Raw genomic sequence first — 14,553 nt, forward strand, 5'->3', positions numbered from 1 at the left:
TGAATTGACAAAACTGACAGGAGCTAATTGAAGCCAAAGGTGGTTAAATAAAACATCAGGAAAAGTAAGTATGTCTGCAAGCCACACTTGTCAGATTTTATTAACAAATACTCTACCATCTGCTTCACAAATAAGTTTTTGGTCCATCATTATTTAAACTTTCCAAGTTTCATTCTGAAGGAATTTATAGTCTACAAAAGAACAGAGCGATCCTAAACAACAACCGCACTGTAATTATCTTTTTACAGCTCTGACGGGTCCAAACTCAGCAACACGAGCAGCTCGGATCCAGAACCAGCTCTGCCGGATCTGGACCAGCACCTGGACCCTGATCTGGATCCATCCTGGCTGTTTTCATGACTAGCAGAATCACCCGCAGCTCCGAGGAGAAGCTGGAAAACAAAGAGCTCATCCTGCACAACCAGGCGTGTGCGCGGCACATGCACGCTGTCAGGCGCTCAGACTTTAAATTAGACGCTTTACGGTTCTGATGCGGTTCTGAGAGCTGCAGCTGCTGGTTCTGGTTCCAGCGGCTCGCCGCGGCTGCTGCACCGGCCCTCAGCGCTTTGTTCCCCCGGCTGAGGGCGGAGCGGCGGCCGCTTCCTTTGTCCTGCTCCCCGCGGAGTAAAACAACCGTGTGAACCCGCCAACACAAAGACCCGCAGCTCCCGTGCGCGGAGGCTGGAGGCGCGTGCACAGCCTCGTGTCAGGCTTGTAAATCACACCCACGCACGGCTGGGTCGCAAGTTCCAACCGGACTCACCCAGCGGCTCCGAACCGCCGAGGAGACACCCTCACTGGGACGCATGCAGCCGCAGCGGCCGCTTCTGGAGACTCACCGGCTCCTCCTGCGCGTCCACGGCCCGTCACAGGTCACAACGGGTCCGCATGGTGCCGAACCGGGGTCTGAGCTGGACCGTCACCGAGCGTTGCGGGTCCGCATGGATCCGAACCCGGGTCTGAGTGTGGACATGGAGCGCGTTCTGTGATTCAGGAGCTGCTTTGTTGACATCGGTTCGATGACGTCATGGTTTCCCTCATTCACAATAACAACCCCCCCACCCGTTCCTCACTCAGCACTACACACACACACACACACACACACACACACACACTCATATCACAGCAGAGTAAATAAAAAAGCTTGTTTTAAGTTTTTTTTTACAATTAAATCTCTGTAATATCAATAAAAGAATTAATATTAATGCATAACCAGAATTAGTGTACCCAAGTAAGAGTAGCACAACTTCAATATACTTTTAATCAAGTAAAAGTAAAAAATAAAAAATAGCTGTCCAAAAAAATACTCGAGTGAGAGTAAAAGCGTTACAAACTGCTTAATATTGAAAAATTACATCATCAGAAGGAACAAATCATAAAGTTATGTGGACATTTTTATATTTTAAGGATAAAATGAAATAACTCGTTTTGTAATATAAATCAGGCAAAAATATATATTTTTTTCCAAATCTTTAATATAAAACTTTAGCAGAAACTACAAGGTTTTTTTTTAGTTTGAAATAAATTTGTTCTTCATTCAGTGAAGTCGCTCGCAGTGTGTAGAGCAGAAATTTTACTCAAGTAAAAGAAACGTTTCTTCTCTTTTTCTTGTGTAATTTTTTTTTAAATTACACAAGTAAAAGTAAAATGTACAACAAATTAAAAATACTCCTAAAGGTTGTTTTTCCCCAAAAAGTTCCTTAAGTCAATCTAAATGAGTAAATATAATAAGTTACTACCCAACTTTGGCCATAACAGCTTAAAGCTAATGGAGCTTCTGTATCCAAACATATTAACAGAAAGTTTAGTGGAAGGAAGAATTGTAGACCAAGTGGTATAATCCCATCCCTCCAGGAAGACTTAACGAGTCAAAGTTTTAAAAATTTGTGCGTACTTGCCATTGAAACATTTCGATCGATCGCATGTATTTCCATCTTCCCTGACTGATCACTGCAACTCAACTGAATTTTGATCAAAACTCTTAGCTTCCTTCTAATTTAACTTCTTGTTTCACAACCTGCAAGATGAAATCATGTGTGCAGGGCCTTTTTGGGACCCTAAGTATATTTTAATTTGGGGCCCCCCATAGGAACAAGTCAACACCAAATGCTTCATTATTCCTAAGCTACTGTGTGCAACATTCCTGCTATCATTTGTAATTAGCTTAGCGTTATTAAGGCTATTGATTTAATTTAACTGGAGTAGAAAACTAAAAACAATTATTTAGATTAATTAGGAACAAATTAACCAATTATTTGTGTACCAACCATAAAAACAATAAGGAGAAAATTTTTTATTCAATGTTATTTTAAAAATTAATTTTCATCATTCCAGCTTGGTGCTCTTGGGGACCCCCTGGTGGTGTGCAGCCCGCTCTGCATGTGTGACATGCAAAATTTGATTCTGAAAGTTACATCTGATTGCAAATTGATTGTGGTTCCAGTATGAAGTGATTTAAGTGATTGTTCTATTAAAAATTAGGTTCATTTAATATAAATACAACCAGGCAGAACCTGCACTACTTCAACATATTTTGAAGTAGTGCATATTTTAGCGTTTTCTTGAACGCTAAAAAGTAGCGTTCAAGAAAGTAAAATTAAAGAAGTATTTCATAAAAAGACTAACTTGTCAGAACATTGAATTTAAAAGATGTCTTTAGACAGACAATTATATAAAAGGTATGTGCAAAGTGCAGTATTCTTAAGGGAAACATAAAATAGTTACAAAAAACAAAGTTAGACAAAAGAAACACTTATCCAAATCTGTTTTTCCTATATAAAATGCCTGAAACCAAAACTTAATGTAGTTGTGTTTTATTTATAATATTAGAACTGGGTAAAGTAGTACAACATAAACCATTTACTGCATAATTTTGATCTCAAAATAAAACATTAAAACAAAACTTGTGTACAAACCACTACCATCAGTTTGTTGCTGCATCTGGCGTTTTTATTAATACATGTTATTCATTTAGCGAACTTACTTCTGGTGGGTAAAGTATCCAGAAATTAGTAAGATTAGGGATACTTTATAAAAATATTACTTAAGTAAAAGTAAAAAAAAAAAAAGTGTATAAACCACTTACAGAACAAAAAGTTGTCCAAAAAGTTACTCGAGTAAATGTAACTAGTTACTCAGAACCGTCACATTTTGTAACTCCATCAGAACCAGCATCAAACTTTTCTCTGAAAAACTTCTCCAAGATCCCATGAAGAAGAACATTTTAACTCTTTCAGACTGAAAACTGAAACGTTTTTGTTTCTCCAGGAGAAAACTGGAGACAGAATCAATTTTAAAATGTTCCATAAGAAAGAGTGACACCTGCTGGTCTAAAACAGAATTACACAATGTAAATAAAGTTTGGTGTAAAATTTATTTTGTTACAGCAATTGTTCAACATTTTGTAAAGGAAAGGGTTTTTTCTCTCTCCTTTGCAGTCAGGATAAAAATAAAAATAAAAAGTATAAAAATACAAAAAGTAGATAATTTAAGAAGTTCAGTGGGGGAACTTTAGTAAAATCAGTGCTCACACTTCTCCAGCTTTTAGATCTGTAGTTCTTTAGCTGATCTGAGGATGATCAGTTCCTTCAGATCTAACTGTGAAGTTCATCTGTTCACCTCAGGATCAGTTTCGCTCTGGACCGGCTCCATTACAGACGGCTGGTGAGCTGCTGAAGAAACAGGTCCAGGGTGATGCAGGTTTGGACCCAATACGTTACATCTGAGCAGAATCAGAGGCAGGAACATGCTGGGTCTCAGCTGTAGGGCTGGTTCTGACTCTGGATCAGACTCAGCCTGCTCCTCAGGTCCCGGCAGACGGCTGACAGGCTGCTGTTGTCCTCCAGCAGCTTGTTGTGTTCCTGTATGAGGCGTGAAGAGGTCTGCTGCTCCTTCTGCTCCTGCTCCAGCTCCGCCATGAGCTCCTCTCTGAACAGAAACCAGCAGAACCGGGTTGGTTGGAAAAACTCTTACACTAGTGCAGCAGATAACGGTGTTTCAGCAAAATACTTTCACATGCAGATACAAGCAAAGGTCCTGTTTTTTTGAAAAGAAAACAATGTTAGCCACTAAAAAAATCAAGATGGCCGCCATGATTTTTCAAGATAGCCACTAAAATTCTGATAGAAACTACATTTATGCATTAAAATAAGCAACTAGATGATGTTAAATCATAGTCTACATATTTTGAAACATAAAAATCTTTTAGATTTTCTTGATCTTGTGTTTCCTTTTTCCATTTTCAAAATAGTCACCATGCTTGTAATGGAGAATAGCAGTAGTTTTCCACAGCTAACCAAAAAGTTAGCTTCACTAACCACTGCTTTGCTAAACAACAATCTTAGCTCTGGTAATGCTAAACCGCTAACCACATGAAAAATTATAAGAAGCTAAAGTTAAACTTATTAAAAAACTATCATAAGCTAATTCTAATCCACTAAGCACAGAAAACTATTAGCTAAAGCTAACACTAAACTACTAAATCCGTAAAAAATGAGCATAAGTTAAAGTTAAACATATTAAAAAACCAGCAGAAGCTAATGCTAAACCAATAAGCACATAAAACTATTAGCCGAAGCGAAAGCTAAACCCGTAAACACATAGAAAAATTAGCAGAAGCTATCGCTAACCATTAAGATGATCCTCAGTTTCTGATTTTGCAACATATTATTACTTTAAATTGTACGAGCAGGATAATGTGACAAAGTTAATCCAAATCATGAAATGGGGGAATATTTTAGGGCAATTATTGGTTTGAAAGACTGAAAACGGCAGCCATCTTGAAAAATGAGTTTACTGCAACAATGATAGTTCAGATGGACTTAATGACACTTTTCTAAACTTTAAAGTCGCAGGAAGATATAAAACGCTCCATTAGGTGGAGAGAAACATACTTCCTGTTCAGAAGGTGTGCGATCTCGGATTGGACTCTCAGATAATCCTGAGCCATTCGTATGTGCTGCTCAAACACCATCATGGACTCATGGGAGTTTGGACAAGGAGCCAAAGGCTGAAACAAGAGAGAAAAACACAACAAGAAGACGGTGAAGACCAAGAATCCAAGAAGAGTTTTGTTCGTTAATCAGACATTGATGCACCAACAAGTGGGACATTTTTCACTTTTGTTACATTTAAAACACAGTGAACAACAGTGAGAACACATGGAAAGCAATCTACAGTCCAGGACAACCCAGTGATGTGAACGTACCTGTAACTGATGGTCCAATTTCAGGTAGACGGAGGGAACCGGGCTTTCTGATCCCTCGGTACCTGAACACAAAGTAACATTAAGAAAGTCAGTAATAAGAAGCATAAAGTAAAAGTAACGTTAGTAACATTTAAAGTTGGATTTAAAAAGTAGCATCGATAGCTATGTAACAGTAAAAATAACTGTAAAAATAACAGTAACTAAAGATGCAAATTACGGCTAACAGTAATGTAACACACAGTAATAGTAAAGTTAACTAACATGACAATAAACGACTGTTATAGTTACAATAAAGTCACAAAGTTTATGTTAAAAAACTTAGTTCACTGATGATCCACCTGGAGGAGGAGCTCTACGTCAACCTCACCTGTCGGGCTAATGGTCATCCTCAGCTCTGATTGGCTGCAGGTGCTGACAGAGCTGCTGAAGTGTGCGGAGCTTTGACTCTCCAAACTGGAGGTTCTGGAGACAGCGGCCCACCGAGCCTGGAGGAAAGAATCAGAACATTAGCTGCGACTCGGTTACTAATATTCACAAATCACTGGCTAAACCCTGCACAGCTGAGCAACTGTGGCGTTTACATTAAATAAGAAATTAAACTAAAATCACATGTGAATAAGCTCGTTTGCGCCATAAAAATATGGATGTAAACAGTTACATGAGATTAAATTCATATTTTATTCATCATCTATCAGCCATCAGATAGATAGCATCTTATGCAGGAGTTAGAGCGACAAGCTGCTTATACATGTGCGGCGTTTTGAGGAAACTGTCGGCCATTTTACAGAACAGATACTGATTCAGCATTTTTGACTTTTTATGAACTGTGCGATGCTGCGATAAATCTGGTGGAGCTACTTGTTTTACCACAAACAAAAAACAAAAACAAACCATCATCCTCCAACTTCCTGTCGTCTTTTTTGTTGATTTCACAATCAATCGAGTTTATTTGCATAGTTCAGCAACAAAGCAGTTCAAAGAGCTTCAAACCATAAAAACGCACAAACAACTGAGAAAACCAGTAAACTTCACATTTTTCCATCTTTAGACATTAAAATGTTGATTAATGTTCCATTTATTATGCAACTCTAAACAGGTGGGCTGTTAGTCTAGATTTAAAGGCACTCAGTGTTTCGGCTATTCTGCAGTTTTCTGAAAGTTTGTTCCATATTTGTGGTGCAGTGAAGCTGGATGCTGGTTCTCCATGTTGGGTTCTTCCAGACCTGAGAGGTCTAAAACAAATCTTTAATATACTCTCTATTTTTATATCATTTTGGTCATGTGACGCATGTTGTGATGCGTACAGTTTTGCGAAATCCATCTAATTTGATACGGCTGAAAAATCTATCAAAAAATGTGAGATTTTTTTAAATTACCGTGGTTCCATTCAGCGAATTTATTTTCAATTCTAAAGTTGATGGAAACTGGGGGAAGTGTCTGTTTTTTTTTTATTTCCGTTACCTTTGGAGTTCTGGGCTGCAGCGGGATTCTGTTCTCAGTGTTCTGCAGCGTTTCCTCGCCGCCAGATGCAGATCTGTGTTTGGCGTCGTCGCTGCGATTGCTGTGAATCGTTCCATCGGCACACGAGCCTGAAGACGGGACACAAAACCCACAGAATCACCGATTAGTACCAGAAAACAGAACCAGATTCTGCTGAGCCTCACAAACACACAGAGACGATTTTCCTTCCTTCAGTTCATCCGTACAAACTTTAAACTTGAAATTTCAGCTCAGTTTTCTCAGAATAAAACTCTCCAGGTGGAGGTCGGATTGGGTTTCAGTCAGAACCAGAGACCCTGGCAGCTGGGTCTGCGGTCCGTTTCGATGAAACATCTGTTTTTAGTTTAATCTGAGAGAAAACATGAACATTTCTGCTCAAATATGTAAATATTTATAACCAAAAACAACTGAACATTCTTTGGACAAGCTGTCAGCGATTTAAAGGGCTAGCATCACATTTTTACCAGATTTATGGAGCCATTTTATACCACAGTTAAATAACTATTTTACCTTTCAGTTGTTTTAAAAATGACACATCAAACATAACTTAAAATAAATTTGACATCATAATGTAACACCTTGAAATTGGGCCTCTCTCTTTAAGAAGCTCCTGCTCCTTCTGCTCGTCATCACAATGCTCCTCCATGAAGCCGTTTACAACCATTCTTACGACTGAGAAGTAGTTTGTATAAAATATTTTGCAGATATGCTGTTAAATCAGGTGTTTGCTAATTGCTGCCGTTGCTAGTCTGCAGGAGCTGAATGGAAATCGCTTTGTGAGATGAAGCTTTTTAGGAGTTATAACAATCACCACAGGTGTGTTTTTAAAGAGGGAATAATATAATAAAATGATGTAAAAACGTTAAAATATTTATTTAAATCAACAACAAAAGCTACAAACATTTTATATGATTCAGTTCCTTCAAAAGTTCAGAAAGGAATTTATTCAGGAGAGCGTTTCCACTACCAACTGGATTCTGACTGGGCAGGCGGGGGTTAAACCTAAACGTCTAAACCAGGGGTGTCCAAAGTGCGGCCCGGGGGCCATTTGTGGCCCCTGTACTGATTTTGTGCAGCCCCAAACTGCAGTTAAAAAATTTCTACACATTTGGCCCGTAGATGCAGATGGAGACTTTTAATTTGAAATCAAGATAAAAATTGCTACAAACATAATTTTATTAAACAGGAAAATATAAAGTACAACACAAAGTATATGTCTTTTTATAAACAAGTTTTAACAAAAGGTAAAACAGGAATACTTTTACTGAAAAGCCAAGTTTTGCTTTTATTATTTCTTAAATTTAGCAAAAAATAGCAAACATTTTGAGACGAAGTGACCCAAATAAACTGAAAACTACATGCCTTTATCTTAATGCAGCAAACATGAAAATCTGCTACAGTGTATTAGGGCCATTGTAAGAAGAAAAAGGAAAGGAGTAAATTTTTACCAAAAAAAGAAATCAGGAAGACTTTTCCTTGAAATAATGAAATTTTTAGTTTAATAGAAATTTTCTACAGAAAAAAACTTGATTAATCACAAAATTTATGAGTTTTTGGCCGAAATTTACTTCTTTTCTTCTAATACCTGGTCATAAAAATCCCTTTAAAGTCTTGTATCTACGATAAATATCAGGCCACTTTTTCACTTGAAAAGCTTTAGTTGGGTTTTTTGGACTGCAACAACTTTTGACTCTACAAATTTTGTCCCACGTGACAAAAACTTTGGACACTTGGGGTCTAAAGTGACTCCAAACGTGGGCCGATAAGCAGCAACGTTTTTCCCACTCAGTAGCTCCGTCCTAATGATACCGTACTGCTGTTATGGACTTACAGCAGAACATTATACAGTGAAATCGTTACCTGTGCTCGTTGTGGATGAGGAGCCGCTTCTGTTGGATGATGAAGACTGGTGAGGAAGATTGAGGGGTTCATCAGAACCTGGGAAGTACTGGACCACACAAACATGTAATCAGAGGAGGGAAGTAACTGAGTAACTTCAGGGCAAAAATTTACTTTTAAGAGTATTTTTACTTCTGCTTGAGTAACTTTATTATGAAGTACCGCTACTCTTACTTGAGTAAAATCTCTGGATACTTGACTCACTGCGAGTAACTAAGTTTTGCTGCCTGGATGCTCTACCCAGCTCTGATTTAAAGGATGCTGCAGCTGCAGGAGAGCTGTGCAGATATTTACCTTCATCAGGCTGCTCATGGTGTCCCGGACCTCGCTCATAGACGGCCTTTGACTAGGCTCTTTGTCCCAGCAGCGGGTCATTAGCGTCTCGATGGGTTCAGGGAGATCCTTAATCAGAGGAGGACGAGTTCCTGCATCACAATGACCTGGCAGTTAGCTTCATACGTAGCAACATAGGCTACATTCATGGGACTCTAAACTCATATATGACCTATGACCCCGAACAAAATCCAGTCTGTGCCACTTCCTAATGAGAATTCAGACACGTATCTGATTTTTCTCTAAGCGTCTGCAGTCTTCAGCTTTTACGTCATTGATGTGAAATGTGTCATAATTCTGCACCAGAAAAGGCCGGATGTGGTAAATTAGGATGTAAACGATGGCTGAAAATTATGATAATAAATTTATGAATGAAATCTGTGTCACTCCATCCCATCATAATCCCACCGACTGAACATCTAAACAGATTTCTCTACAGAAGTTGCTGTCAACATTTAGTGAGTAAGAGAATCGGCTCTCAGCAAAAACAATGAAGTGAAATAAATCTGAATTGAGCATCAAGACGTGCTGCGTTGCCATGGTAACCCACCTCTGTGCACCGCCCACATGATGCAGAATGCGGATCCGCCGATCTCCTCGAAGGGCTTCCTGCGGGTGATGACCTCCCACAGGATGATGCTCCAGCTGAACACGTCACACTTCTCGCTGTAGTTACTCCCTGAAACAGCAGACAGGAGAGAAGCTGCAGCTCAGGGAACGACAGAGCGGCACCTCCTTCACAAATACGATCAAAACTTTGTCGAAAAAATAAACTTTCACAAGTGCAATGTTTCAGTTAAATAAGAGATGCAATTAAAACCACACATAAATACGCTTGCTCACAGGATAAGTCATTAAAAATCATGCCGTGCCGTCGTCCTCCAACAACTTCCTGCCGTCTTTTCCGGCAGTAGAAGCATCCAGCTGCTGATCACTTATGTGATGCAAAAAATAATAATTTCATTGCCGTTTTTTGCAAAATATTATGGAAGAGACATTTTTTGCAGAATTCTGACTTGATCTCAGAAGATTTATGTCAGAAATAGGAAGAAAAAAGTAAAAAATTTGAGATTATAGTCAGAATTATGAAGAAAAAAAAATCTGAATTCTGAGAAAAAGTCACAATTTTAAGAAAAAAGGAATTTTGAGAAAAACATCGCAAGTCTAAGAAAAAAAGGAATTTTGAGAAAAACGTCCAAGTCTAAGAAAAAAGGAATTTTGAGAAAAAGTCAGAATTCTGAGAAAAAAAGTTGGAATTCTGAAGAAATGTCGGAATCTTGAGAAAAATGTCAGAATCCTGAGGAAAAAGATGAAATTCTGAGATTAAAGTCTGAATTCTGAGAAAACAACATCTTTACAGTGGCGCTAATCCTCGTCCATAAAATATACTCATTTCAATATCTCAACTGAGTGCAAAAAAACTCAGTTTTCTTTGAAATTGGTGCGTTTCCATTAAGCGAATTGATTTTCATAATTTTACATTGTGCTGTTATCTGGAACCGCAGCAAACGGCAGAAACGCAGCCGAAGCGCCTCAGACCTTCAAACACCTCGGGAGCCATCCAGGCGGCGCTGCCCTTGTTGTTGGTCATGTAGGTCTGGATGTCGCACGCCGTTCCGAAGTCACAGATCTTCAGCACCGTTCCCCGAGCAACGAGCAGCAGACTGAAACAGAGAGACAGAAATTTAAAAAAACCCAACAAAAACCACAGGACCCTGATGCATCATGGGCCGCCTGTGCTTTTACTTTGGCGGTTTGAGGTCTCTGTGGATCAGCGCTTTGGGCTTCATGTTGTGCAGGTAGGCGACGCCGTCCGCACACTGCAGGCACCAGCTCATGGCGTGGGCGGCCGTGTAGTGAGGCAGCGGGTCGGCGCTGTGCAGGACTGCAACACAACACCACCACTAAACTTTTTCCTCAATGATAAACAAAACCAACTTTAACACCAGACAAAGATAACATACATTTTAAAAGTTATGATTTAACTACTGAGTGAAAAAAAAGTTTCCCAATCCAACCAAGTGTGGAAAAGTGACAGTAAATTTGGTTGATTTAAATGTGACAGAAGAGACAAAACTGGAATAAATCTGAAATCTATGCATCTTTTCCTGGCTTGTTGTGTGTTTCTCTAAAGAAAACGATAAATAAGTAGCCCTACTTTAACATGTTTTTACTCCAGTAAAAGTAAAAAGTAGCCAAGAAATTACTCAAGTACTGAGAAACTGATCCTTTAATATTTGAAAATTACATCAGCTGGACCAAAATATAAAGTTACTGGGACATTGTTGGTATTTTAAGGACAATAATTTACATAAGTAACAAAAAACAACAAAATCAGACAAAATCATTTTTTCCAAAATCAGTTTTGTTCAATAAAAGACTTATGAAACTTTGACAGAAACTGCAGTTTCTGTTAAAGTGTCTGGTGGAAATGTGGTTAAAACTTGTTTGTATGAATAAGACAATCAGATGAGACTCACGGTTGTATAAAGAGCCACATTCTGCGTACTCCATCACCAGACAAACCTGACGACACAAATGAAAAGATTAAAAAACAAACATAAACCACAGTGTAGCAATTTAATTCTCTATTTGTTCAACATTTTTGATGAAATATGGAAAGAAATAATCATTAAATGCTCAAATCTGACCTCTACATTATTTACTAAATGATGCTAATTTATCGTTATCTAAAGAAATGTGGCAGATTATGACTAAATGATTTAAGCTTTTAATTTACTCCAGAACTCTGAGCTCCTTTCATACTTATAAACAGAACCAGCAGAACCTCGTGGTAAATGTTTCAGTGATCTGTCGGGTTCTCACCGGGTCGTCACAGGAGCCGTACAGCTTCACAATGTTGGGATGACTGACCCGGGAAAGCTGCCGGAGCTGCACACATGCACACAAAAACAGGTCCAAATAAAAATAAAAACAATTCACAACAGCAGCAACAAAGACACAGAGATTCATTTGGGTTTTCTAAGGTTCTGTTCAGAAATAATAATTAAATCTATGAATCAAATGTATTAATATTGGAAATCAGTTCAGAGGAACACAGGCATTCACCTTTAAAAGCAGGTAAAAGAAAGAAAAATATTAAATACTGTCTTGTAGCATTTCCAATTTATGCTAGATTCATTTCTAATTGTGTAAAATAAAATTAATCTTTAAAAAATATAATAAAATTGTAGCATATGTCCTTTACAATGCAAGAATGTTTTTATTTTAAGATTTTATTAGAATAAAAATAAGTATATTGTTTTTATAACCTTCAGCTCTGGAACAAACAGTCCCTTCAGATAAATGAAAATATTTTCATTGTTTACAGTCGCCTTTGATTTACCAAAACAGTCTGACTAATAAACATTTGTTTCTTTTAAGCATTTCAACACTGGTTTCTTGTCATTTTCTCCCTGTTTTTTGTATGAATGTTGATAAGCAATCATTTACGGCTCAATAGGTTCTCTTTCACCCCAAAAAGTACATTTCCTACGTTAAACTCCGTAAACTGTATTTTAAATAATTGATATTTTCACTGAGGTTCAAGTAAGTTTTGCAGCCCTGTGTAGATTTTATTTACTAAAAATAAAGCAAAACGGGCTTTTTGGTTCGTAAAGGGATCCGAACTGGCTCCCCATCAGCGTTGGTTAAACTGGACTGAACCCGGATCTCACCCCGGTCAGTGTCGGTTCTGACCCATAAATCATGGATCCGTACCTCCACCAGGAAGGCGTTCCTCTCTGCGTCGCTCTCGATGGTCTTGATGGCCACATCTTTTCCTCTCCAAACAGCCTTGAAGACCACACCGAAGGTCCCTCTGCCCACAGCCTGCAGCCACACACACGGAACCTGGTGATGGACCCGCTGATCCGAACCGTTCACCGTTACGCAGGAACTTCACAAGCTCGGCCCTGAACCTCGCCTCGAACCTCTTCTCGACTGCAGAACCAGAACTTACCGCCTCGAACAGAATATCATCGTACTGGATGTCCTCAAACACCATGGTGCCCCCCTCCTCTGGGCCGAATCGGAACCAAGCCGCTGCTCCGCCGCAGATCCAAAGCACCAAAACAAACTATCTGCAGTTTGAGGAAGTGGAGTACTTTAGCAGCCTGGATGTTTAAAGTCCGGGTGTTCCTGAACGCCTCACTGACGCGGAAGAGAACAGTGCTCCAGGTCATCACGTTCATACATCACATACACACACGCTTATCTTCGCGTTACGTCTCTGTGATCTGAGTGGATTCATGGAATTTACGTGATTTAATTTAGTTTCCTAAACGCAGCTTTACTCAAAGACAAAAATGTCCACTAGGGGGCGACAACACATCAAAATTCCGTTTACTTTTACAATATCGCCATTGCGACACCTTCCTAAAATAATGGTCATTTTTTGCCAAAAGGGATTTTGACATAGTAATAATAATAATAATAATAACAACAACAACAACAACAACACCTCTTTCTTGCCAAAAGATTACTAAGGCAAAAATTAAATTAAAATAAATTAAAAATAAACTTTTGGTAAAAAATGACTTAAGCCATTATTTTAGGAAGTTGACAATTTGTATAAAGTCACAGTTCTTTATTATACAGATCGCTTATTAAGGTTCAAATCTTAAAATGTATGCATGTGCTTTCTGTTTAAATAAGCTGTTTCAGTTTTACAAAAAGAAAATAATCAACTTTTACAGAGAGAATTAATAGATTTTCCTCTATACATTGTTCTCTATTGTAAGAGATTAATACAATTTATAGCTTGTAACCTGATAATAAAAAATAACACTAAACAACAACCACTTCCTTTGTGATGTTAGTTTTTATTCTTATGCATAAAATACACAGAAAACCTGCTGATGTGTGCCTTTTTATTACTTTGGAATAAAGTTTTGGAAATAATTAACCGTTCAGTTGTATTCAGATTTATTGAAGTGTGCCAGTGTGTATCAAAAAACAAAGATGTGATTTATAACCCATCAAAAGTCAGCTGTGTTTTTTTCTCTTCCAGCTCAGGAACATTTTTATTCAACACTCAGTTTATTATGAAAGTGAGTCGTAGAGGAACAGGATACATTTTACTCATTTATACAGTTTAACATCAGAAATAAACAGAAATCAGGCCAAGAACAGGCACATTTATACAACACTGATTCTTTAAATTTACAATTTTAAAATACTTAATATATGTAAAACCATCATCTTGGAATATTCTGTTCATTATACTAACTGATTGTAAAACATAATTAAACTTGTTTGATAATTAATCAGACATAAATAGGCATTAATAATGGTTCTGTTATTGCACGTCCCTTTTAGAATCACGAACATAATGACGAAGTGCTTTAACAAACAATAAATATAACAGACACTGTGTTTTCACTGTCAGTTGGATTGGTTAGAGATACTTTATAGTTTTATTCTAAATATTTTAACGTATTGTTTGACGTGATGAAAGACTTAAAAGTGCAGTATGTAAGTTTTATATATATATATATTTATTTTTTCTTGACAGTCGCTATGGTGTGACAGTTTGATTTGAGACTGATAATCTGTGGGGGAAAAAAATCAAGCTTCTCTTTCTCCCAGTATAAACTAGAAACAACCAATCAGAG

The 14,553-nt window shown here is 38.0% G+C and overlaps 2 protein-coding genes across 4 annotated transcripts in view; both read right to left on the minus strand.

The window, feature by feature from the left end:
* The window catches only part of LOC106951688 (transcription regulator protein BACH2-like), a 16,768-nt gene extending 15,708 nt beyond the window's left edge, over nucleotides 1-1,060 (minus strand). Inside the window, exon 1 of one of the 2 annotated variants that reach the window (XM_015039353.1) lies at nucleotides 840-1,060. The gene's annotated coding sequence lies outside the window, so the exon portion shown is untranslated. The other variant, XM_015039354.1, reaches the window with a different exon arrangement.
* Nucleotides 1,061-2,927: 1,867 nt separating this feature from the next.
* On the minus strand, nucleotides 2,928-13,306 carry LOC106951689 (mitogen-activated protein kinase kinase kinase 7-like). 2 transcript variants are annotated; one of them, XM_015039355.1, is made up of 14 exons: nucleotides 12,900-12,944; nucleotides 12,659-12,769; nucleotides 11,765-11,830; nucleotides 11,419-11,464; nucleotides 10,685-10,823; nucleotides 10,478-10,602; nucleotides 9,489-9,617; nucleotides 8,900-9,030; nucleotides 8,567-8,654; nucleotides 6,668-6,795; nucleotides 5,574-5,691; nucleotides 5,207-5,268; nucleotides 4,893-5,008; nucleotides 2,928-3,927 (listed from the first exon to the last, which is right to left on the minus strand). In XM_015039355.1, exons 1-14 carry the CDS (start codon nucleotides 12,942-12,944, stop codon nucleotides 3,756-3,758), a joined length of 1,476 nt encoding a protein of 491 aa, XP_014894841.1. In that variant the 3' UTR covers nucleotides 2,928-3,755. The 2 variants fall into 2 exon arrangements, with proteins under 2 accessions (XP_014894841.1, XP_014894842.1); XM_015039356.1 differs by lacking the exons at nucleotides 8,567-8,654; nucleotides 8,900-9,030; nucleotides 9,489-9,617 and having other exon boundaries at nucleotides 12,900-13,306.
* Nucleotides 13,307-14,553: the final 1,247 nt, after the last annotated feature.

The sequence above is a fragment of the Poecilia latipinna genome, unplaced genomic scaffold (assembly GCF_001443285.1).
Source record: "Poecilia latipinna isolate Pla-1442-1.1 unplaced genomic scaffold, P_latipinna-1.0 Scaffold468, whole genome shotgun sequence".
NCBI lineage: Eukaryota > Metazoa > Chordata > Actinopteri > Cyprinodontiformes > Poeciliidae > Poecilia > Poecilia latipinna.

Coding starts and splice junctions, on each gene's coding strand:
- LOC106951689 (XM_015039355.1), bottom strand. CDS start 12,944: ATGGTGTTTGAGGACATCCAGTACGATGATATTCTGTTCGAGGCG. Junction 9,031..9,488: donor CATGTGGGCGGTGCACAGAG/GTGGGTTACCAT, acceptor ATTGTGATGCAG/GAACTCGTCCTCCTCTGATT. Junction 5,009..5,206: donor AATTGGACCATCAGTTACAG/GTACGTTCACAT, acceptor CTCTTGTTTCAG/CCTTTGGCTCCTTGTCCAAA.